Consider the following 26810-nt stretch of genomic DNA (forward strand, 5'->3'; position numbering starts at 1 on the left):
CTACTGCACAAGGAAGGCCATACCCAGGTCAATGGCGTAGTCGTGCAGCCGGTTGCAGTCGTAGAGTTGCAGGCCGGTGGGAGAGCTCAGTCTGAAGGAGCTGACGGGAAGCCCACACTGCTGGGACACCAGGGTCATGAGCCTGGCCACAGACGTACTCAGGAGAAACACAGTGCCCAAGACTGAGAGGGTCTCCCCCGTCACGGCACTGAACACACGCACCACCGGCTCCCGCTGAAGTATAAGACCATGGACATACAGTAAATTCACTTGTTTTACATAAATACCTATGTTGTGTTTATACACCGAGTAAACAAAACATTATGAACACCTGTTCTTTCCATGACAAAGACTGACCAGGTGAATCCAGGTGAAAGCTATGATCCCTTAATGATGTCACTTGTTAAATCCACTTCAGTGTAGATGAAGGGGAGCAGACAGGTTAAAGAAGGATTTTTAAGCCTTGAGACAATTGAGGCATAGATTGTGTATGTGTGCCATTCAGAGGGTGAATGGGCAAGACAAAATATTTAAGTGCCTTTGAACGGGGTAGTAGTTGCCAGGTGCACCGGTTTGTGTCAAGACCTGCAATGCTGCTGGGGTTTTTCACACTCAACAGTTTCCTGTGTGTATCATGAATGGTCCACCACCCAAAGAACATCCAGCCAACTTGGCACAACTGTTGGAAGCATTGGAGTCAACATGGGCCAGCATCCCTGGGGAACGCTTTCAAACACCTTGTAGAGTCCATGCCCCAACAAATTGAGGCTGTTCTGATGGCAAAAGGTGGGGTGCAACTCAATATTAGGAAGGTGTTTCTAATGTTTGGTACACTCAGTATATATAAGTTAGGAGTCATATAATTACAGGGGTAAGATGAAGTGGCTCCTTTGCACTAATCTTAGGTCTGGTTTGTGTTTTTACTGCTAATGGTAAAGGTTAGGATTTGGTGAGAGTAAACTGATCCTAGATCTGTGCCCAAGGGCAATTTCTATCCAGAGACAAATCAAAGGTCCATGCTATTTAAACTTATAATATACCACCATCTCGTGGCACAAATTTGTAACAACATTTTCTAATTCATGTGCTGTACTGAGTTTTGTTCTATCACATTGAACACTAATCTGGGTGCAGATTAAATTGAACACTAATCTGGGTGAAAATTAAATTGAAGACTAATCTGGGTGCAGATTAAATTGAAGACTAATCTGGGTGCAGATTAAATTGAAGACTAATCTGGGTGCAGATTAAATTGTTAACTGAAATATTATGAATATCAAATCAAATCAAATCAAATGTATTTATATAGCCCTTCGTACATCAGCTGATATCTCAAAGTGCTGTACAGAAACCCAGCCTAAAACCCCAAACAGCAAGCAATGCAGGTGTAGAAGCACGGTGGCTAGGAAAAACTCCCTAGAAAGGCCAAAACCTAGGAAGAAACCTAGAGAGGAACCAGGCTATGTGGGGTGGCCAGTCCTCTTCTGGCTGTGCCGGGTGGAGATTATAACAAAACATGGTCAAGATGTTCAAATGTTCATAAATGACCAGCATGGTCGAATAATAATAAGGCAGAATAGTTGAAACTGGAGCAGCAGCACAGTCAGGTGGACTGGGGACAGCAAGGAGTCATCATGTCAGGTATTCCTGGGGCATGGTCCTAGGGCTCAGGTCCTCCGAGAGAGAGAAAGAAAGAGAGAATTAGAGAGAGCATATGTGGGATGGCCAGTCCTCTTCTGGCTGTGCCGGGTGGAGATTATAACAGAACATGGCCAAGATGTTCAAATGTTCATAAATGACCAGCATGGTCGAATAATAATAAGGCAGAACAGTTGAAACTGGAGCAGCAGCACAGCCAGGTGGACTGGGGACAGCAAGGAGTCATCATGTCAGGTAGTCCTGGGGCATGGTCCTAGGGCTCAGGTCCTCCGAGAGAGAGAAAGAGAGAAGGAGAGAATTAGAGAACGCACACTTAGATTCACACAGGACACCGAATAGGACAGGAGAAGTACTCCAGATATAACAAACTGACCCTAGCCCCCCGACACATAAACTACTGCAGCATAAATACTGGAGGCTGAGACAGGAGGGGTCAGGAGACACTGTGGCCCATTCCGAGGACACCCCCGGACAGGGCCAAACAGGAAGGATATAACCCCACCCACTTTGCCAAAGCACAGCCCCCACACCACTAGAGGGATATCTTCAACCACCAACTTACCATCCTGAGACAAGGCTGAGTATAGCCCACAAAGACCTCCGCCACGGCACAACCCAAGGGGGGGGGGGGGGGGGCGCCAACCCAGACAGGATGACCACATCAGTGACTCAACCCACTCAGGTGACGCACCCCCTCCAGGGACGGCATGAGAGAGCCCCAGTTAAGCCAGTGACTCAGCCCCTGTAATAGGGTTAGAGGCAGAGAATCCCAGTGGAAAGAGGGGAACCGGCCAGGCAGAGACAGCAAGGGCGGTTCGTTGCTCCAGAGCCTTTCCGTTCACCCTCCCACTCCTGGGCCAGACTACACTCAATCATATGACCCACTGAAGAGATGAGTCTTCAGTAGAGACTTAAAGGTTGAGACCGAGTTTGCGTCTCTGACATGGGTAGGCAGACCGTTCCATAAAAATGGAGCTCTATAGGAGAAAGCCCTGCCTCCAGCTGTTTGCTTAAAAATTCTAGGGACAATTAGGAGGCCTGCGTCTTGTGACCGTAGCGTACGTGTAGGTATGTACGGCAGGACCAAATCAGAGAGATAGGTAGGAGCAAGCCCATGTAATGCTTTGTAGGTTAGCAGTAAAACCTTGAAATCAGCCCTTGCTTTGACAGGAAGCCAGTGTAGAGAGGCTAGCACTGGAGTAATATGATCACATTTTTATTTTTTTTTGGTTCTAGTCAGGATTCTAGCAGCCGTATTTAGCACTAACTGAAGTTTATTTAGTGCTTTATCCGGGTAGCCGGAAAGTAGAGCATTGCAGTAGTCTAACCTAGAAGTGACAAAAGCATGGATTAATTTTTCTGCATCATTTTTGGACAGAAAGTTTCTGATTTTTGCAATGTTACGTAGATGGAAAAAAGCTGTCCTTGAAATGGTCTTGATATGTTCTTCAAAAGAGAGATCAGGGTCCAGAGTAACGCCGAGGTCCTTCACAGTTTTATTTGAGACGACTGTACAACCATTAAGATTAATTGTCAGATTCAACAGAAGATCTCTTTGTCTCTTGGGACCTAGAACAAGCATCTCTGTTTTGTCCGAGTTTAAAAGTAGAAAGTTTGCAGCCATCCACTTCCTTATGTCTGAAACACATTCTTCTAGCAAGGGCAATTTTGGGGCTTCACCATGTTTAATTGAAATGTACAGCTGTGTGTCATCTGCATAGCAGTGAAAGTTAACATTATGTTTTCGAATAACATCCCCAAGAGGTAAAATATATAGTGAAAACAATAGTGGTCCTAAAACGGAACCTTGAGGAACACCGAAATGTACAGTTGATTTGTCAGAGGACAAACCATTCACAGAGACAAACTGATATCTTTCCAACAGATAAGATCTAAACCAGGCCAGAACTTGTCCGTGTAGACCAATTTGGGTTTCCAATCTCTCCAAAAGAATGTGGTGATCGATGGTATCAAAAGCAGCACTAAGGTCTAGGAGCACGAGGACAGATGCAGAGCCTCGGTCCGATGCCATTAAAATGTCATTTACCACCTTCACAAGTGCCGTCTCAGTGCTATGATGGGGTCTAAAACCAGACTGAAGCATTTCGTATACATTGTTTGTCTTCAGGAAGGCAGTGAGTTGTTGCGCAACAGACTTTTCTAAAATGTTTGAGAGGAATGGAAGATTCGATATAGGCCGATAGTTTTTTATATTTTCTGGGTCAAGAATATATAAATATATGAATATGTATTTCAATGAACCCAAAGGGCCTCTTCTTCTCCTACTATACGGCCTGCTGTGCTCTACTGTACTCTGCTGTACTCTGCTGTACTCTACTGTACTCTGCTGTGCTCTGTCTGCTGAACTCTGCTGTGCTCTACTGTACTCTACTGCACTCTGTCTGCTGTACTCTGCTGTGCTCTACTGTACTCTACTGTACTCTGTCTGCTGTACTCTGCTGTGCTCTACTGTACTCTGCTGTACTCTGTCTGCTGTACTCTGCTGTACTCTGCTGTGCTCTACTGTACTCTACTGTACTCTGCTGTGCTCTACTGTACTTTACTGTAGTCTGCTGTGCTCTACTGTACTATACACCACTGGGTATACAGACTCTTCAGATACTGTTAGCGAACACCAGACTGAGGTCGAGGCGATTACATGGGGAAAAGGTTTATGACTGTAAGGGTGTTTGGTACAAAGGCAACACTACATCGGACCACATTTCAGCTCTATCCCAGGTCAACCATACAATACTATAGATTTCCACTCTAGTCAACCAGCAAGAAGGAGAGACAGACAGAAGGTCTGGCTTTGACTATGTCAATGATGGGATGTGTAAGTAAGGAGTAAGGAACACAAATAAACATTATTCTGATGGTTAAATTTGTACTTAGATACATAACCACTCTCCTCTGTTAGCAAATCTTCCACAGAACTTTGTGGAACAGAGTGAGTTCTGTCCCTGTCTGGCTCTGGACATGTACCCAGGGACCTCTGTACAACAACACTTCACACTCACGAAGCAGTGTTCTTACTAATCAATCACTCTACCATAACCATGGTCTCGGTATAAAGCAGTGTCCTTACTAACCAAATACTCTACCATAACCATGGTCTTGGTTGAGCAAGGGCAATATTACTTTAAGTCTCAAGCAGGGTGACCTCAACATACTATATATCGCCATACTATATACCACCACACTATACAGTGGGGCAAAAAAGTATTTAGTCAGCCACCAATTGTGCAAGTTCTCCCACTTAAAAAGATGAGAGAGGCCTGTAATTTTCATCATAGGTACACTTCAACTATGACAGACAAAATGAGAAAGAAAAAAAATCCAGAAAAATCACATTGTAGGATTGTTAATGAATTTATTTGCAAATTATGGTGGAAAATAAGTATTTGGTCACCTACAAACAAGCAACATTTCTGGCTCTCACAGACCTGTAACTTCTTCTTTAAGAGGCTCCTCTGTCCTCCACTCGTTACCTGTATTAATGGCACCTGTTTGAATGAACTAAATCACCTAATCATACCTAATCATACTATATAATCATACTATATAATCATACTATATAACCATACTATATATTACCACACTCTATATCACCATAATATATATAATCATACTATATAACCATACTATTTAACCATACTATATAACCAATACTATATATTACCACACTATATCTGAAACACTTTATGCTAATGATAGTATGAAGCTGTTTCAAGCAATAGCCAGCTCACTTTGATATGCATTTTCAAGATCGGGTAGAAACAGCTAGGTGTTCGGCTGGTACCTTCAGCAGGCAGCAGATGGCACTGCTAGGGGTGATGCCAACGTCTGTCAGGACCCAGCTGTCCCGAAGGATGGCACCAGCATAGCTCAGCTCCAGGAAGTACCTCACCTGCTTGTCGTCTGACAGTTGCACGTGGAAGTAATCCTGCCAGAGGAAGAAGATTGGAAACACAAGGAGCCGTAATTGAGTGTCCCATACAATCAGAGTGAGAGGGCTCAGCACTGATGGAGCCGTAATGGAGGGTGTCCCACACAGACACCCATTATGGAGGGTGTTCCACCCAGGCAGATGTCAATGTTTACCATACAATAATTGTAAAAGTGTCCAAATGTGTACAATTAAGAAATAAGGCCCAAGGAGGTGTGGTATATGGCCAATATACCACGGCCAAGGGCTGTTCTTAGGCACAACGCAACGTGGAGGTATATTGGCCATATACCACAAACCCCCAAGGTGACTTCTTTTTAATTTCTTCTCCAATTTAGTGGTATCCAATTGGTAGTTACAGTCTTGTCCCATTGCTACAACTCCCATTTGGACTTGGGAGAGGCGAGAGCCAAGAGCCGTGCGTCCTCCAAAACACAACCCAGCCAAGCCACACTGCTTCATGACACCATGCCCGCTTAACCTGGAAGCCAGCCGTGTCGACCGTGTCAGCGGGCACTGCTGCGTGCACTGCGCCTGGCCCGCCACAGGAGTCACTAGTGCGTGATGGGACAATGTTGACAAAGCACTGCTGGCGTGGCTGTCTCCTACTGTAAGTACTATCGCCCTATCACATGTCTCCTACTGTAAGTACTATCGCCCCATCACATGTCTCCTACTGTAAGTACTATCGCCCCATCACACGTCTCCTACTGTAAGTACTATCGCCCCATCACATAACCATGTCTCCTACTGTAAGTACTATCGCCCCATCACGTCTCCTACTGTAAGTACTATCGCCCCATCACATAACCATATCTCCTACTGTAGGTACTATCACCCCATCACATGTCTCCTACTGTAAGTACCATCGCCCCATCACGTCTCCTACTGTAAGTACGATCGCCCCATCACGTCTCCTACTGTAAGTACTATCACCCCATCACATAACCATGTCTCCTATTGTAAGTACTAGTCACATACTTTACTTGACACCAGCCAAATGAACAAATTGCTTCTTAGAATCATCTTCCTTTCCCATGGAGCTGTTGGCTGAGGTTGGAGAAGCCAGGAGGAAGGCATGGCCAGCCGTTGAGAAATGCTTGTTGAAGTTTTTGGTTATCATGGATTTATCTGTGGCGACTATGTTACCTAGCCTCAATGCAGTGGGCAGCTGGGAGGGATGCAAACAGGCTCACATAAACCCTTCATGAAGACAAGTAGCCTAGTGGTTAGAGTGTTGGACTGGTAACCGAAAGGTTGCAAGTTCAAATCCCTGAACTGACAAGGTACAAATCTGTCATTCTGCCCCTGAACAGGCAGTTAACCCACTGTTCCTAGGCCTTTAATGAAAATAAGAATTTGTTTTTAACTGACTTGCCTTGTAAAATAAAAATTTGAAGCAGAGCTTAATTTGTAAATTGGGAGGTGCCAGAGGGGGGACTCTGTGGTACCAGAACTCATGAGAAAAAAGATCACCTATTATAATAGAGCATTGAACGCATATCATCACATTTGGGTAGAGCAGTAGAGTAGAGCCATTTACAGTAGGTGAACACATGGGGAACATTTTTAGTAGCCTAGGGTCCGGGAAAGTGTTGGCCTTTTTAAAACCGCATTTCGTGCAATTCTACATCCTTTTACATGACTGGAGACTTTGGCATTATCTTTTTTTAATCCGCACAAATGATCGAAATGGCAGGCTACTTTGACACTGACAAACTTAGTATCTGAGATCAATAAAAACGACCTTGTCTTGAATCCATCAATAGCCTATAGGCCTAGGTTTGTGGAGAAACATATAGTAGGCTACAATATGAGGAGGAAATTAGTCCTAAAAATGCTTTCCAGTTTCACTGACTCACCCAATGATGCGCAGCTCACTCGCTGGAGATTGTCGATGCGCTCGTGTCAAAAGCCTATCTCTCCCTCTCTCTGTTTTGTAAAACAATGTTTGGGTTTTGATCAAATATTTTGGTAGTCTACAGCATAGTCTTATCTTTTCAGCAAGAGTCATTGCTTTTCAACCTGTGTTTTCCCTCGATTGTATTTGAAATATTGCAAAAGGCCTGTTTTGTCTGCGTGCTGTTTTTTCACTGACAGATTTGCCTCGCGTTCCCGACTGTAGGCTATTCTTTGTTATTGGGCTACAATCCGCAGCTAGGCTATTTAAAAAAGGGGCCATTGGTCCTTTGTAGCTAAATTATAGGGTTTCTCATGACGTATTAGGCTATTCTGAATGATTTAATTTATTTCTGAACAGACAGCAGTAATTCCGTAACTTTAGAAAATTCCACCAGAACCCTTCATGCAGCTATGATTCTATAAGGAAACAAATGATGAAGTGCAACTCTGGAGAGATGAGGGGGCAGGATAATTGACGAAGAGGCAACTCGAATGAACTTTGATCGCTTTTATTATAATTGTTACATAGCAAAAAGTGAACATTATTTTTCATGGCACGAGAGGTACCGGATTCGGCCAAGTATGTTCCGGAACAAAACAGTCCAGAACGGAACGGTTCCGGATCCTGTTCTGGCATGATCCTGCTCAAATTAAGCACTGATTTGAAGTACCTAGGCCTCTACCTGCTGAGTATAAAGATTATTAAACTAGATTCAGTGGGCTTGTCATTCACAGTACTGATGAAAAATCAAGTACAGTTGATCTAAATGTGGATATACGAGGACATCTAGTGGTCACCGATTTAAAAAAAAAAAAATCATGCAATATATCTTTGCACTAGCATGCGATGCCATATATTTGACGCAGGTATTTATTTTTCAACATGTATTGTCATTGACTGGAACAAAATATAATTGTATGAGCTATGCCTCTGTGTCCCGGCGTTGTTGTACCCCTCTACTATCTGGCTTGGTGGGGCGATCTCGTTCTGCATGCCTGCTTCACTGAGATACAATGTGTCGTCATGCATTTGTGCATGCACGCTGTTAACGGTCATACCCGTCTTGCTAACTTAGCTAGCTCATCAACCAGTATTTTATTCTCCTTTTCTGCACGATAGCACTTATTAAAGCCTTGAAACTCATGGGGACCCCACTGTTACCACGGGTCATCGAGCTAGCCCTTATTTGGCAGCAGGGTTGCATCGGTTTCCATTGGATTTGACAGCTTGTTAGGCTGGCTAGCTAGGTAGCTAATTCGCTAACGCGAACTGTTTATCACGTAGCAGCCTATGCTGACTAGCATCGCTAGCAACTAGCTAACATGGATAAAGTCTAGTCGTGGGTCCACAAAATCAAACAAATGGTACTGAACTGATGACAAAATTATGTTTAGAAATTGTAGTAGCTATTTATGTTGTTGTTGTTGCTTAATGACATTGCGAATATCATATTTTTTGTCATTTAACTACCGGTATTTATTTAATCCGGTTTCGGCATGAGAAAAGTATTAATCGCAAATTCCAGCACTAACAGATACCGGGGAAAAAGAAATATGAGAACCGGTCACGAATGCGGAGCCACGCCCTAAAATAACATGTGACCACAAGGCGTTTGTGACGCATTCATGCGTTCCAACTTTGTCATAATTGTCTGTAGGTTCTAAATTGCTTATGAGCTTGGCTTCCCTTCAGAAAGTAGCTGATTCTTGTACTCTACAGCTGTATTTTCCTACAGTTACTAATAATACTAGCAACAAAACAGATTTCATTCCTTAAAATGATATTGCCAGATGGAAGAAAATAATAAGGTAGGCCTAAACTGTAATAAGATATACCTTAAAGACTGCTTGTGTTTAATCCTGAATCCAGTTGCCCCTCTTGTACTGGGATAAAACAATAGGCAAGCCATGAACCTTATGGAGGAGTACATGTGTTTTGTAGACACACCTGGGTTCTAGACTGGCTGAGGTAAACATTTTAGGAAAGCCTGGGTTTTTAATATCGAAGTCATTCTAAGGGGTAGGTTTGACAAAGCAAATGAGTGAGTGAGTCTTTGACATGAAGACAGTGGTTAGATTCTGCCATTGGGACTGCTCTGATGTTTCCATTCTCTCCTGGTTATGACCATAGAGCCTTGTCCCAGTCTCTAGACCTGCCTGTCTGTGTGATGGATGACCACCTGACCTCTGAAGCTGTCAATGAGATGGTAAATTGACCTTTTCATTTCAGTGATGCTATCATTGGCAATGTTGACGTACCACAACCATCTCTGTTGTGTTGCAGTTGTTTAATTGGCCCAACGTTGCCAATGCTCCTCCCCTCTTTAACAGTTAATAATTATTTCAGTATGATATTTGTTGTTTATTAAGTTTGATTATTTGCAATATAATTACATTTCTACCAGGAGCAGAGCAATTCTACCAGGAGCAGAGCAACCTCAGTGATGGAAACCACAGAAGAGGGAAAGCTCAACAATGTGGAACATCTGACACTTATGGACTTCCTTCAAAACCTAACTGAGAAGTATGTTCTGTTTTCTTTGGTACTATCACACCTTCAAGGAAATAGGATCAAATTAGAAACTGATCAATCTGAAAAAAATGTTCAGTGCTAGAAAAGTTGTCACATTGCAATTTTGCCAAAACAACTGACACAAAGCAAGTATAACTTCACGATCAGGCAAATAATTAAATAAAAACTATTCTGCCACGCATCCTGATATGACAACATTTATAACAATATTGTTTTCAGGCAATGGAGGGGGATTCGTGAGGGCATGTTTGACCCGGTAAGATCATGTTACTGACAATTTAATCAGATTACCATGAAAACTCTGCCTAATGTTTAACCTTGTTCATAAGCTTTTGAAAGACGCACTATGCAACATTTTAAAACACTTCTTCTGTTTCTGGAATACAGCTGACAAAACAACAGCTTGCCGGCTTGTGTCTGAGGATTGTCCAGTTTTTATCGGACAAGCTGATGCAGATCATCATCCCAGGTCTTTACGAACTACTGGGCATCCAAGATGCTGCCTCTTCTCCATTGTCACAGAGATCTCTCACAGCGTCACTCACCAGTCTGTTAGACGATAAGACTAACACCAAGTCCCGCGTGAGATTTACTGAGGCTGGTGTACCTAAGAGGCCAGGCAGTCGAAAGTCTTACAATAGCTTTCGCATCCCGACTCCCTACCCTTCCTCCAACTGTATGGAGCAGGAAGAGGAAGAAGAGCAGGAATCACAACTTAAGTTCAAGGAGATTTACCTGACTAAGGGCAGTCTGGGCAGTGGAAGCTACCTGCCCAAGGGGGCCATGAGGTATGTTCTTAAAGGGAAATTTAACAACTTCATATTCATCTCCAGCATCACCATATGTGAAAATTACACATTTCCATGCTTTGTAGTAAAAAAAATATAGAGGGTCGTAACTGTTTCCAATAGTGCTGAGAAATTAGTGCTTTTTGAGGTTGGTTTGGTTTCCATTCAAATATTTAAAAAATAATCACGGTTTTGGATTTCAATACTTTTTTTAGACATTGAATGCACTATGGATTATGTGTGTTGAATGCTGTAACAACACATAATAAAACAATGAATAAAAGTCCCATGATGGTAGTGACTGTCCATTACTGTTTATGACTTATCAACCATCATTTACTTTCTCATATAAAATATTTATTTGATGACTTTATTATTTCATTCCAAGTCATCAACTCATCTCTATGGAGCTGCTGCTTATCCTGTCTGACAAAATCACTATTTTAGTAGTTCTTCTAAGTAAATAAGACCTACTTTTATGACCGCTGAACACCAACTGTCAATCACTTAGATCATGTATTTCCAGGTAGAGAATCCTCGCAACGCAACTGCTTTTTATCTCTCTCATGCATTCTCTCGTCTCTCCGTCTCAGTCAATGAGGTTTCCGTATCTGCTCCACACAGAGTGGACAAGCAAGTGGGCGTGCAATGGATTATGGGAATTAATTGCCATATTTTCTGTGCTAAACTATGTAGAATATTGGCCTGTTGGAAACTACAACTCCCTACTACATTGCATAGTTCGTGCTTGATCTGATTTATCTCTACAGAAACTGAGCATCGAGCTCACAGAAGAAGAAAAAAATTAACTATATGGAATTCAAATAATTGAGCCGACGTCGGTCAATTAATTGTTTAAAAACCTAAAAATAACAAAAATGTTGGTTAAATGCTCAGCTCTAGATTCTAATGACATCATCAGTGTGCATCGTGTGATTTTAACCAATTATGAGTAGGCATTTCCTACTAATTGGTTGATGATGTCATAGAAAACACTTATCTTCCTCTTTCTTTTTTTACTACAAAACATAGAAATGACCGTTTTTCACATATGCTGATGTAGGGGTGGTGCTGGAGATGATGAATATGAAGTTGAAACATTTAGAAATTTCCCTTTAACATTTCTTCAAACTGCCTTGTATTTATGATTGTCCTTGAAGTTATTAGAAGTTACAGTATTTGAAGTTCATAGCAATTTGGATTTTTGTAGAGGATAGATGTTGCCAGGATAGATAGATATCCACAGGCCAGTTTCAATACAAATGACTTATACAAAATACATTTTATTGGGCTTTAGAAATTAAGCAGTTAGGCTGACATCACACTAAGGTTTTTTCTCAGAGAAACAGCAGCGTTTTCCTCATTGTTTTCAATGGTGCAGATGTATTTGACACACTGAATGTGCATCACAGCCTTACATATTATTTGTTTGACTTTGATGATTTCTGCGGGTTTTTTTTCCCAAGGACTCTAACCTCTCTGTCTGATGTGCAGAAGAAAACAACCAACTCTGAGACGCTACAAGTCCTCTTAGGTGTCTCAGAGGACACCCTTGTCACCTGTGTGCAGGACAGCCTGCAATGTTCTCTCTCCAAACTTGCATGCATGTCCAATTCTCCATCTGGAAGTGCAGGCTCTATGATGCTAACCCCTGCTGTAATGGCAGAGTTGGCTAAAGATGTCAAGTCGGCCTTATCAGTGGTCGTTAAGAGTGCCTCCGCTAGCCAAACCTCTGTAGTGACACCGGTAAGGGGAGACTCACAGACCAAGGTGACTGAGAGCATGGTGAGAGAGCTGGCCGCTAAACTTGAAAAAGTTGACCAAGAGAGCAAAAGTCTAACAGGGCAAGTCATGACCATGATCTCTGACACAATGGTGGCTTTTGTTGACGAGAACGAACAGAATTTGCTGGAAGATCTGAAGGACAAAATCACGTTTTTGGCATCGCATGTTGGCTTCATTGACAATCTTGATGCCCTGATAAGGAAATACGAGACCAGCTACAATATTGGTGAATCTGGTTCCTCCTGCACGCTCACATCTAAGAGCATCCAAAAACTCTCCAGCCGGGAGTTTCAAACATCAGCAATACAAGCAGTGAGTGGAGTTCTTGACAAAAAAGTCAGTAGTTTGAGCTTTCCTAGTTCAGTCATTCAGTCTGAGTTAACAGGTGCTGTATCAGGTCAAACATTGTCTGGCATTGTAAAGACAGAGTCAATTCACCCAGTGGGCTCAGCAGCGTCAGTAGTTGTTAAGACTTTCGTGTCAGATATGAAGTCCTTGGCTGAATCTGAAGAGAGTCCCCAACAGAAGAGTGCCTGGTCTGCTGCTGTTCACATTTACCACAGCATCCAAAACAACTTGAAAGATTATTTCGGCAAGCTTCAGAGATTTGCCCTAAAGAGCATTGTCACATCTGATGACAACATCACAAATGCTGAGTTTAAGGAGACAGTTCCACTTCCTTGCTTAGACATGAAATATAGGCCCAGTAAGAGTGAGCCTCAGTTGCCAGAGTCCACTGGTGCAGTTACTTTACAAAGAGGCCTAAGTGAGAGCTCAAAACTTCTTTGGGCAAAAACTGAGTCAGAAGAAAGCAAGCTCCTTCTGACAACTTGCACCAAAGAAGTCATCTCAGAGCTTCTGGTCTTGTACAACACTGTTGGAGAAAAAGGATCAGGCTTCTCTATTGAGAGAGAGACAATTGTAGAGGGTGTTCTGGCTCAGCTTGGGGATATCTCCCATTCCAGGTCCTCATCACCAATAGTATGTGAGTTCCCCTGTCAAATTGAGGACAGCAGAAGTAAGGCCACAGCTTCTTTGACCAGTCTGTTAGATTGTATTAGAAAACTCTCAAGTGAGGAATTTAAGAGAAATGCCACTCAAGCAGTGAGTGAGTTCCTAGTTAAAAAGTCCTCCAGTAGCTTAACTAGTGCACAGCCTGCTTATTCCAGGTCTTGTTCCATTCAAAACCAGTACACATGGTCAAAGGATATTTGTGCGGATTCTGCTGCCTTTGGCATCATTGACACATTTGTGGAAGACCTGCAGAGCTTGGCGCAACCTGCAGAAGTAGAGGAGAGAGAACCTGACGTCCAGGAAAATGCACAAAAGCTACAGAGTAGGATCTGGTCTGCTACCACTAGTTTATATAACAATATTCAGAAGACATTAAAGGACTTCATCATTCACCAGCGGAGGTCAGACATGCAGAGAAGAATGTCTAGTCATATACCCACAGAGGACTCTGGAAATCTTGGGACTAAGGAGTACCTTGGTTTGGCAAGCCAGGACTTGAGGCAAGCTAGTAAGAGTGTGCCTCACTTGCACAGTTTGAACCTTGAAGTGGCTCTACACAGGGGTGTCAGCGAGAGTTCAAAACTTCTCTGGACTGAAACAGACGAGGCTCTACTGACCAATAGTACCAAAGAGGTAATTTCAACAATCTTGACCTCATGCGAGGATCAGACATCAAATGCACCTTGCTTCTCCACAGTAGGAAAGAAAATATCTGATATGTCCCTTGAGGTCAACATGTTGGTAGGTGGTGTTCTGTCTCAGCTGAAGGACATCTCCTTGTCAAGGTCCCCAACACCATGTGAAGACATGTTTGAACGTCTCCAAGGTTCTCCTGAGCGAACCTCTCCAGTAAGTCTAGATTGCAGCACGGCTGCCTCCAAAGGCATTGCATCTTCCCACAGTCTTTCAACAAAGAGCCTCCAAAAACTCTCTAGTCATGAGTTCCAAACCAAAGCTGAGAAAGGAGTGAGTGAGGTCCTCTCTAGATCATTTAACATTGTGGAGGAAGGTACAACAGATAAGTACCTCCAGCCTGTATCTACATCCACCACATCTACTGATATTATACAAACCATGGTGAAAGACCAGCAGGAGCTCACCCAGACCACCCAATCATCTGACATGGTATTTGGAACCTCCCTGCTCACCACTGGACAGGTTTCTGAGAAAAGAATCTGGTCTGTTGCTCGTAACATCTACTATAGTCTGCAAAGTAAGATTACGGAGTTTCTCAGAAAAGATCTTCAAAGATCAGACACAACACTTGGTTCAATCCAAATCTTTACATATCAAAGCAGTCCTGCATCACAAAGAGCAAGTCTCTGCCATCTTGAGGTCGACCAGAGCAGTGTTACACCTGGTGGAAACGATGCCTGTGTGGACATTCCGCACAAATTACTACCTAAAACCACTGAGCTCTCAGGATCCATGCTGGAGGATATTGACACGATCCGTTGTAGGAGTGCTGACAGCCAAAATACAAGAAATACCTCTTCTTCACGCTCCTCCATCTCTCTAACACCTACTTCAAAATTAAGGCAGTCGAAATGGCACTTTGCTTTACCCGGGACTCCCATCCCCACTGAGTTTCCTGCTCAGATTGACTTTCCCATTGTTAGAAACACAATCATTGAGGACTTCTTTCACACAGAGGACTTACTTCCTGTAACCTTTGTGGACAAAGTCAGGCAAGCTGCTGGGGTGGTAGTGGACATTATGGTGGAAAGTGTTGAGAACACACAGGAAAATGGACAGGGTGCTTCTCATCCTGACAACCTCCGATCTGCTGTTAGGAAATTGAGAAAAATCATTTCCACTTGGACCATCCACATTTTCAGCCATGAATTGGTGGATAAAGTGATAGCCCTTCAGGACAGCCACAGCACTCCACAGGTCTTAACATTGGAAGCAGCCAAAAGTGCTTCAGACTCCATTCTTTCAAGGCTGAAATGGGGAAAGGAACAATGTGCCATATCCAAGGAGCTCTCCTCTCAGCTTCTCCAGATATTTGCTGAAGAGACAGTGAAGTGCTTCCTGAGACAGTGGTCAGATGAGTATGAAAACATAAACTTTGATGTTTCAGTCCAGAACGATCCAAAGACTTCTACTTGCATGGTCATTCTTCAAATGATCACCAAAGCCACTGCTAAATGTTATTTTGAGTCCGCTACCAGCGTGGCCACCAGTGACATTGTAGAAGGCGTGTTTGATTTGGAAAGGGATACCATCAGCAGTACTGGAGAGCAGGTCCTCACCTTCAATACAAAGGTATAGTACACATACATCTTTCATGAATAACACTGCTGTTGACCTTTTATATGATTCTTTGTGTCATGGCATTGCACTGCTTCTTTGCAGTTGATATGCTGTACTTTAAGATATCGAAAACATTTCAGTTTGTTTTAATGTGCCTTTTCCTACCAACCAGGGTTCCAAGAAAGTTAGTAAGAACCTCTGTCCTCAAGAGTCTCTGGAGTACCAGCCTCAGAACATTTCCCCTACTGTGTACTTTACAGGTAAGCCCTGCTGCTGTTTAGGCTGCTGCTCAGTCAAGACTGAGACATTATCCCTTTACCATTCCACTAATTCATTTGGAAAGACGTTGTACTCCTCTGAGTTGTTACCTATGACATACTGTACTGTGGGCTGGGTGGTAGCCTAGTGGGTTAAGAGGTTGGGCCAGTAACCGATAGGTTGCTGGTTCAGAATCCCTGAGTTCACGAGGCAAAATCTGTCAATGTGCTCTTGAGCAAGGCACTTAATCCTAATTGCTCCTTGTAAGTCTCTCTGGATAAGAGTGTCTGATAAATGAGTAAAAATGTAAATTGATGGCATGCTGGATGGTCTTTCGTTGCAGAGACGATGACAACATCTCATGGCTCCTTTTCTCCAGAGGGAATTTATGATATCGCATCGTCCTTCCCACTTGAAGAGAAGAGTCGCAAACCCTCCCTTTTCACCAGATTGTCTAGATCCATCACGAAAGGCTTTCTCAGCACATTCAAATCTTCAAGGAAAACCAAATTATTTAAATAAATTCATCATTATAACAACGAGAGCATTCATTTGTTCAGATGAGAATCTAATCGTATTGGTCACATACGCCGAAAACAACTGTGAGATGCTTTATTACGAGCCCATTCCCAACAATGCAGAGTTAAAAAGTAAGAAAATATTTTCTAAATAGTAACACAATAACAATAACAAGGCTATATACAAGGAGTACCAGTACCGAGTCAATGTGCATGGGTGCGAGGTAGTTGAGGTAATACAGTATGTACATGTAGGTAAGGGTAAAAGTGACTAGGCAATCAGGATAGATAATAAACACAGTAGCAGCAGCTAGTGTGAAAGTCGGACAGTGAATGTGTGGGTAGAGTGTAGTGAGTGTGCATCGAGCCAATTCAAGAGAGTCAGTGGAAAACAATTAGAAAAATACATCAATAACAAAGGGGGTCAATGCAAATAGTGCAGGTGGCCATTTAATTAACGTTCAGCAGTCTAATGACTTGGGGGTAGAAGCTGTTCAGCAGTCTAATGGCTTGGGGGTAGAAGCTGTTCAGCAGTCTTATGGCTTGGGGGTAGAAGCTGTTCAGCAGTCTAATGGCTTGGGGGTAGAAGCTGTTCAGCAGTCTAATGACTTGGGGGTAGAAGCTGTTCAGCAGTCTAATGAGTTGGGGGTGGAAGCTGTTCAGCAGTCTAATTAATGACTTGGGGGTAGAAGCTGTTCAGCAGTCTAATGACTTGGGGGTAGAAGCTGTTCAGCAGTCTAATGACTTGGGGGTAGAAGCTGTTCAGCAGTCTAATGACTTGAGGGTAGAAGCTGTTCAGCAGTCTAATGACTTGGGGGTAGAAGCTGTTCAGCAGTCTAATGACTTGGGGGTAGAAGCTGTTCAGCAGTCTAATGAGTTGGGGGTGGAAGCTGTTCAGCAGTCTAATGACTTGGGGGTAGAAGCTGTTCAGCAGTCTAATGACTTGGGGGTAGAAGCTGTTCAGCAGTCTAATGACTTGAGGGTGGAAGCTGTTCAGCAGTCTAATGACTTGGGGGTAGAAGCTGTTCAGCAGTCTAATGACTTGAGGGTAGAAGCTGTTCAGCAGTCTAATGACTTGGGGGTAGAAGTTGTTCAGCAGTCTAATGACTTGGGGGTAGAAGCTGTTCAGCAGTCTAATGAGTTGGGGGTGGAAGCTGTTCAGCAGTCTAATGACTTGGGGGTAGAAGCTGTTCAGCAGTCTAATGACTTGGGGGTAGAAGCTGTTCAGCAGTCTAATGACTTGAGGGTAGAAGCTGTTCAGCAGTCTAATGACTTGGAGGTAGAAGCTGTTCAGCAGTCTAATGACTTGGGGGTAGAAGCTGTTCAGCAGTCTAATGACTTGGGGGTAGAAGCTGTTCAGCAGTCTAATGACTTGGGGGTAGAAGCTGTTCAGCAGTCTAATGACTTGGGGGTAGAAGCTGTTAAGGAGGCTTTTGTCCCAGACTTCGTGCTCTCGTATCGCTTGCCGCGTGGTAGCAGAGTGAACAGTCTATGACTTTGGTGGTTGGAGCCTTTTGCCAATCATTTACATACCACTTATTTTATTTTTATTTGATTTGATGTCATATTGTAAACGTATGTATCTGTTTTGCTGAAAATATGATTTTGAAAACTATGAATGTCTACAAGTGCTTCATAAAACAGTTATATTTATTTTTGTATTTTCAAAAGACAGCAAATAGCCAATCAAGTATCAACATAAGTGAAATGAAAGACAGATTTAATTTTCAGTGAATAATTGTCTTGTCCAGTGAGCAACTCAATGACAGCGATTCAATGACATCATTAGATCACCTCCAAGAAGCATCTTCAACGTTCACCTGACATCCCATTGGATAAGACACATACACTAACCAAGTGTTTCTTACCTGTCAAGAAGGTTGAGATCAGAAGCTTCTTCAATACCCCAGAAATGGAAAGGCTTTGAGACAAAGACAATCAACTGTCCACATAATGCACATACACTAACCCGGACGTTCTACTTGCCCCACTGAGTTACAGCAAAGTTATCATTTATGCATGGGTCCACGATCCACTCATAGCTCTCACAGCTATCTGACAGTTCTCAGAATACTAAGGAAGAAGTGTGTGATATTGGATTTGGTATCCTTCCCACTCCCAAGTGATTGGGAGTCCCATAGGGTGCCGCATAATTGGCCCAGCGTCGTCCGGGTTTGGCCATCATTGTAAATAAGAATTTGTTCTTAACTGACTTGTCTAGTGAAATAAAGGTTAAATAAAAATAAACTATTTAAGCTGTCTGCTATATTGCTGTGTAAATCCACACACTGCAGGGGAATGATGACACATGCTGTGCTAACACATCGTTACAGTAGTTGTCAGTTTTGTAACGTAAATAAAGAGTTTGTCAAATACTCTGTGAAATACAGTATGTATTATTTTCCCATAATGCCATTATTTCATGTCTTGTGGTATTTTTAGCATTTTTTCCCCCCCTTATGTATCAGGTGTATTATTTTGACACTGCACAGACTCATTTAAATGAGCAATAATGATCCACATCTTAATAAAATAGTTTTAAGGCAGCAGTGTTCATACAGTATTTTACATTGATTTCAACCACTATAGGTCTTCATCAGCAAGTGAGGATTTCTATGGATAAAAACTAGTGTTAAGTGTGGGGGGGTGAAATACTGTATATGTAATGGCCTCAATACATTAATGAAGCGCCCTTACATTCTATCCTCTCCCCATACTGAAACAACTTGTTAGGGTGAACCAATAAGACTGACACTATATACCTTCTAAGCATGTTAGTTGGCTCATGATTTGTTTCAGGACTTGTAACAGTACAAATTTAGACCGTCCCCTCGCCCATACCCGGGCGCGAACTAGGGACCTTCTGCACACATCAACAGTCACCCTCGAAGCATCGTTACCCATCGCTCCACAAAAGCCGCGGCCCTTGCAGAGCAAGGGGAACTACTACTTCAAGGTCTCAGAGCAAGTGACGTCACTGATTGAAACGCTATTTAGCGCCCACGCTAACTAAGCTAGCCGTTTCACATCCGTTACATTAGGGTAAACCTATAACAGCTTCTAACCCCAAGTCATAAGACTGCTGAACAATTAATCAAATGGCCACCGGACAAGTTCAACTGTTTTATTATTTGTTACTTTAGTTTATTGGGTAAATATTCTCTTCAACTCTTCTTGAACTGCACTGTTTATAGGGTATATCATAGGCAGTGATGAAGTGGTAAAAACATTGACTGGTAAATGCTGATTGCCGTTCAGGATTAAAGAAGTAACGCTCCCTCTACTTTCAATGCATCTTCCACAAAAGGTGGGTAAATGCTTGAACAAAATAAAATAAAAAGTGTGTAAACAGCTTTTACATGTGTCCCCCCCCCACCACCACTGATTATAGGAGGCTTCTTCTGACAGTATTCACACCTTTCATAAGAAACCTCCAGAGAAATATTCATATTCACCGTAGCTGTCATTTAAACTTGGACTAACCTGGCCAAGGCCAAACAGTATATGGCGTTTTCTCTGGGTGTGCGGTCGCAGTGGAGAGAAAAGGCCTCCAGTGAGGTGGTGAGTATCTGGGCGGAGTTTGGCGAGGCAAACACAGGTCTGAGATTGGTGTCTCTGGAAATGGGCGGGAGCGGGACTCTGCTCCTCCATTGGTTGCTGTTCTGATCCCCACTCTCATCCTCCTCACATCCCTTCCCTCCACATCCCCTCTTCTTCTCTCTTTCATCCCTCGTGGCCACAGGGTGTAGCTTCGGTAGTTGAAGAGGTTTATCCTGGGATGCCAGGGCGCGGAGCGGGCAGGATACATGAGATGGGCAGTTGATGGGGGTCAAACATCGAGAGGCTGTGGACATCATCCTGATACCCGCCTTGGCCTCACTCCTCCTGGGCTTGGAGGACATCTTGGGGAGGGTGAAGCCGTCCACCAGGACCGTGTCGCCCACCCGGGTCCTGAACGGAGCCCTGTTGAGGCCCATGCAGTGCCTGGATGCTGCCCTCCTCTGCCCCAGCCTCACCCAGCCCTTTATCTGGAGGTATGTCCGCATGGGCAGGGCCATACCTGGGAGGACCACCACAGACCACAGCTTGGTGGCCAGGTGACTCACACACTCCCTGTGGCCGTACTGAAGGGCGATCCTCAGGGGGTCGCGACCCTGGGGATCCCGACAGGCAAGGGTCAGAACGCTGCTGGCGATAAAGAGTTTGAGGATGGTGAGCTGGCCGCTCTCGATGGAGGCGACAGCGGGACACTTGGCGACGTCGGGGTGGGCCGTCTGGTGGCACCACTCACGGTAAGGGTGAACCCCCACCGGCTCAATGACACGCACCCCCCTCTCCAGCAGCCAGCCGGCCAGGTCCAGGTGGCCCAGAGAAGCAGCGATGTAGAGTGCCACCCGGAGCTGGAACCTGGAATAATACAGAATCAATGTATTTATAACACGTTTCAAGTTTTTTTTGTCAAGTTCACAAGATACAGTGGGTTATAAAACAGTACAGTAAAATGCTTACTTGCAAGCTCTTTCCCACAATGCAGTATTAAATATCAGGGTAAGAGAACAAACATATGAAGGAAAAAAACAAGAGAATATAAGCTATATACTGGGTCAGTACTATCATTATAAGCTATCATACTATCATTGTAAGCTAAATACAGGGTCAGTACTATCATTGTAAGCTATATACAGGGTCAGTACTATCATTATAAGCTATCATACTATCATTGTAAGCTAAATACAGGGTCAGTACTATCATTGTAAGCTATATACAGGGTCAGTACCATTATTGTAAGCTATATACAGGGTCAGTAGCATTATTGTAAGCTATATACAGGGTCAGTACTATCATTGTAAGCTATATACATGGTCAGTACCATCATTGTAAGCTATATACAGGGTCAGTACCATCATTGTAAGCTATATACAGGGTAAGTACTCTCATTGTAAGCTATATACAGGGTCAGTACTATCATTGTAAGCTATATAAAGGTTCAGTACCATCATTGTAAGCTATATAAAGGTTCAGTACCATCACTGTTGATAGTAAGTCTATCATACAGTTCAGTGTGTAGATGTGTATTCTGACCTCATCACAGGTCTCTCCCTAGACAGGTGTCGTTGGACGGTCAGTCTGTGTCCCAGGAAGCAGCCTCTGAGGAACTCCGCCCACCCATCCCAGGTGTCCAACCGTAGAGTAGCCCCTGGGAGACAGAGACACGTGCAGGTTGTCCTCCTGGTTGCCATGAACCAAGAATGTGTTCCATACAGTCCATTTGTCTCTGTGTTACATCCATAAGGTGTTGAGCCAGAGGACCATTGATCTACTGCACAAGGAAGGCCATACCCAGGTCAATGGCGTAGTCGTGCAGCCGGTTGTAGTCGTAGAGTTGCAGGCCGGTGGGAGAGCTCAGTCTGAAGGAGCTGACGGGAAGCCCACACTGCTGGGACACCAGGGTCATGAGCCTGGCCACAGACGTACTCAGAAGAAACACAGTGCCCAAGACTGAGAGGGTCTCCCCCGTCACGGCACTGAGTCATTATGGGCCAGCATCCCCGGGGAACGCTTTCAAACACCTTGTAGAGTCCATGCCCCAACGAATTGAGGCTGTTCTGATTGCAAAAGGCGGGGTGCAACTCAATATTAGGAAGGTGTTACTAATGTTTGGTACACTCAGTATATATAAGTTAGGAGTCATATAATTACAGGGGTAAGATGAAGTGGCTCCTTTGCACTGATCTTAGGTCTGGTTTGTGTTTTTACTGCTAATGGTAAAGGTTAGGATTTGGTGAGAGTAAACTGATCTGTTCCCAAGGGCAATTTCTATCCAGAGACAAATCAAATGTCCATGCTATTTAAACTTATAATATACCACCATCTCGTGGCACAAATTTGTAACAATATTTTCTAATTCATGTGCTGTACTGAGTTTTGTTCTATCACAATGAAAACTAATCTGGGTGCAGATTAAATTGAACACTAATCTGGGTGAAAATTAAATTGAAGACTAATCTGGGTGCAGATTAAATTGTTAACAGAAATATTATGAATATGTATTTCAATGAACCCAAAGGGCCTCTTCTTCTCCTACTATACGGCCTGCTGTGCTCTACTGTACTCTGCTGTACTCTGCTGTACTCTGTCTGCTGTACTCTGCTGTGCTCTACTGTAGTCTGCTGTAGTCTGCTGTGCTCTACTGTACTATACACCACTGGGTATACAGACTCTTCAGATACTGTTAGCGAACACCAGACTGAGGTCGAGGCGATTACATGGGGAAAAGGTTTATGACTGTAAGGGTGTTTGGTACAAAGGCAACACTACATCGGGCCACATTTCAGCTCTATCCCAGGTCAACCATACAATACTATAGATTTCCACTCTAGTCAACCAGCAAGAAGGAGAGACAGACAGAAGGTCTGGCTTTGACTATGTCAATGATGGGATGTGTAAGTAAGGAGTAAAGAACACAAATAAACATTATTCTGATGGTTAAATTTGTACTTAGATACATAACCACTCTCCTCTGTTAGCAAATCTTCCACAGAACTTTGTGGAACAGAGTGAGTTCTGTCCCTGTCTGGCTCTGGACATGTACCCAGGGACCTCTGTACAACAACACTTCACACTCACGAAGCAGTGTTCTTACTAACCAATCACTCTACCATAACCATGGTCTTGGTTGAGCAAGGGCAATATTACTTTAAGTCTCAAGCAGGGTGACCTCAACATACTATATATCACCATACTATATACCACCACACCACTACAGTGGGGCAAAAAAGTATTTAGTCAGCCACCAATTGTGCAAGTTCTTCCACTTAAAAAGATGAGAGAGGCCTGTAATTTTCATCATAGTTACACATCAACAATGACAGACAAAATGAGAAAAAAAATCCAGAAAAATCACATTGTAGGATTTTTAATGAATTTATTTGCAAATTATGGTGGAAAATAAGTATTTGGTCACCTACAAACAAGCAAGATTTCTGGCTCTCACAGACCTGTAACTTCTTCTTTAAGAGGCTCCTCTGTCCTCCACTCGTTACCTGTATTGATGGCACCTGTTTGAATTAACTAAATCACCTAATCATACTATATAACCATACTATATAATCATACTATATAATCATACTATATAATCATACTATATAACCATACTATATAATCATACTATTTAACCATACTATATAACCAATACTATATATTACCACTCTATATCACCATTATATATATAATCATACTATATAACCATACTATTTAACCATAATATATATCACCACACTATATCTGAAACACTTTATGTTAATGATAGTATGAAGCTGTTTCAAGCAATAGCCAGCTCACTTTGATATGCATTTTCAAGCACGGGTAGAAACAGCTAGGTGTTCGGCTGGTACCTTCAGCAGGCAGCAGATGGCACTGCTAGGGGTGATGCCAACGTCTGTCAGGACCCAGCTGTCCCGAAGGATGGCACCAGCATAGCTCAGCTCCAGGAAGTGCCTCACCTGCTTGTCGTCTGACAGTTGCACGTGGAAGTAATCCTGCCAGAGGAAGAAGATTGGAAACACAAGGAGCCGTAATTGAGTGTCCCATACAATCAGAGTGAGAGGGCTCAACACTGATGGAGCCGTAATGGAGGGTGTCCCACACAGACACCCATTATGGAGGGTGTTCCACCCAGACAGATGTCAATACAATAATTGTAAAAGTGAAATAAGGCCCAAGGAGGTGTGGTATATATGGCCAATATACCACGGCCAAGGGCTGTTCTTAGGCACAACGCAACGCGGAGGTATATTGGCCATATACCACAAACCTACAAGGTGACTTCTTTTTTTTTTCAATTTAGTGGTATCCAATTGGTAGTTGTCCCATTGCTACAACTCCCATATGGACTTGGGAGAGGCGAGAGCCAAGAGCCGTGCGTCCTCCGAAACACAACCCAGCCAAGCCACACTGCTTCATGACACCATGCCCGCTTAACCTGGAAGCCAGCCGTGTCGACCGTGTCAGCGTGCACTGGCCCGACACAGGAGTCACTAGTGCGTGATGGGACAAGAACACCCCTGCCGGCCAAACCCTCCACTAACCCGGATGACGCTGGGCCAATTGTGCGCCGCCCCATGGGTCTCCCAGTCACGGCCGGCTGCGACAGAGCCTGGACTTGAACCAGGATCTCTAGTGGCACAGCTAGTACTACGCAGTGCCTTAGACCACTGCGCCACTCGGGAAGCCCGAGGTGCCTTATAGGGCAACCCACTGTTCCTAGGCCTTTATTGAAAATAAGAATTTGTTCTTAACTGACTTGCCTTGTAAAATAAAAATTTGAAGCAGAGCTTAATTTGTAAATTGGGAGGTGCTAGAACAAAGAGTGGGTGCTAGAGGGGGGGTTCTGTGGTACCAGAACTCATGAGAAAAAAGATCACCTTTTATAATAGAGCATTGAACACATATCATCACCTGCATTGCTTGCTGTTTGGGGTTTTAGAATGGGTTTCTGTCCAGCACTTTGAGATATCAGCTGATGTACGAAGGGCTATATAAATAAATTTGATTTGATATCATCACATTTGGGTAGAGCCACTTATAGAAGGTGCACACATGGGGAACATTTTTAGTAGCCTAGGGTCCGGGAAAGTGTTGGCCTTTTTAAAACCGCATTTCGTGCAATTCTACATAATTTTACATGACTGGAGACTTTGGCATTATCTTTTTTTAATCGGCACAAATGATCGAAATGGCAGGCTACTTTGACGCTGACAAATTTAGTATCTGAGATCAATAAAAACGACCTTGTCTTGAATCCATCAATAGCCTATAGGCCTAGGTTTGTGGAGAAACATATAGTAGGCTACATTATGAGGAGGAAATTAGTCCTAAAAATGCTTTCCAGTTTCACTGACTCACCCAATGATGCGCAGCTCACTTGCTGGAGATTGTCGATGCGCTCGTGTCAAAAGCCTATCTCTCCCTCTCTCTGTTTTGTAAAACAATGTTTGGGAGTTGATCAAATATTTTGGTAGTCTACAGCATAGTCTTATCTTTTCAGCAAGAGTCATTGCTTTTCAACCTGTGTTTTCCCTCGATTGTATTTGAAATATTGCAAAAGGCCTGTTTTGTCTGCCTGCTGTTTTTTCACTGACAGATTTGCCTCGCGTTCCCGACTGTAGGCTATTCTTTGTTATTGGGCTACAATCCGCAGCTAGGCTATTTAAAAAAGGGGCCATTGGTCCTCTGTAGCTAAATTATAGGGCTTCTCATGACGTATTAGGCTATTCTGAATGATTTAATTTATTTCTGAACAGACAGCAGTAATTCCGTAACTTTAGAAAATTCCTCCAGAACCCTTTATGCAGCTATGATTCTATATGGAAACAAATGATGAAGTGCAACTCTGGAGAGATGAGGGGGCAGGATAATTGACGAAGAGGCAACTCGAATGAACTTTGATCGCTTTTATTATAATTGTTACATAGCAAAAAGTGAACATTATTTTTCATGGCACGAGAGGTACCGGATTCGGCCAAATAGGTTCCGGAACAAAACAGTCCAGAACGGAAAGGTGCCGGATCCTGTTCTGGCATGATCCTGCTCAAATTAAGCACTGATTTGAAGTACCTATGCCTCTACCTGCTGAGTATAAAGATTATTAAACTAGATTCAGTGGGCTTGTCATTCACAGCACTGATGAAAAATCAAGTACAGTTGATCTAAATGTGGATATACGAGGACATCTAGTGGTCACCGGATTTAAAAAAAAATTCATGCAAGCTATCTTTGCACTAGCATGCGATGCCATATATTTCACGCAGGTATTTATTTTTCAACATGTATTGTCATTGACTGGAACAAAATATAATTGTATGAGCTATGCCTCTGTGTCCCGGCGTTGTTGTACCCCTCTACTATCTGGCTTGGTGGGGCGATCTCGTTCTGCATGCCTGCTTCACTTATATTCAAAGTGTCGTCATGCATTTGTGCATGCACGCTGTTAACGGTCATACCCGTCTTGCTAATTTAGCTAGCTCATCAACCAGTATTTTATTCGCTTTTTCTGCACGATAGCACTTATTAAAGCGTTGAAACTCATGGGGACCTCACTGTGTTACCTAGCCTCAATGCAGTGGGCAGCTGGGAGGGATGCAAACAGG

At 43.3% G+C, this 26810-nt stretch overlaps 2 protein-coding genes across 3 annotated transcripts in view; both read right to left on the reverse strand.

The window, feature by feature from the left end:
• LOC110515622 (protein ANKUB1-like) lies at positions 1-26634 on the reverse strand. The gene is made up of 8 exons (XM_090182279.1): positions 26566-26634; positions 24057-24200; positions 23255-23262; positions 22003-22187; positions 21745-21859; positions 20469-21069; positions 5462-5605; positions 1-234 (listed from the first exon to the last, which is right to left on the reverse strand). Exons 1-8 carry the CDS (start codon positions 26632-26634, stop codon positions 1-3), a joined length of 1500 nt encoding a protein of 499 aa, XP_090038405.1.
• The window catches only part of LOC110532571 (actin-like protein 6A), a 758238-nt gene that overhangs the window by 456684 nt on the left and 274744 nt on the right, over positions 1-26810 (reverse strand). The window lies entirely within an intron of this gene.

The sequence above is a fragment of the Oncorhynchus mykiss genome, chromosome 1, assembly GCF_057628025.1.
Source record: "Oncorhynchus mykiss isolate SJ-2025 chromosome 1, ASM5762802v1, whole genome shotgun sequence".
In the NCBI taxonomy this organism is placed as follows: domain Eukaryota; kingdom Metazoa; phylum Chordata; class Actinopteri; order Salmoniformes; family Salmonidae; genus Oncorhynchus; species Oncorhynchus mykiss.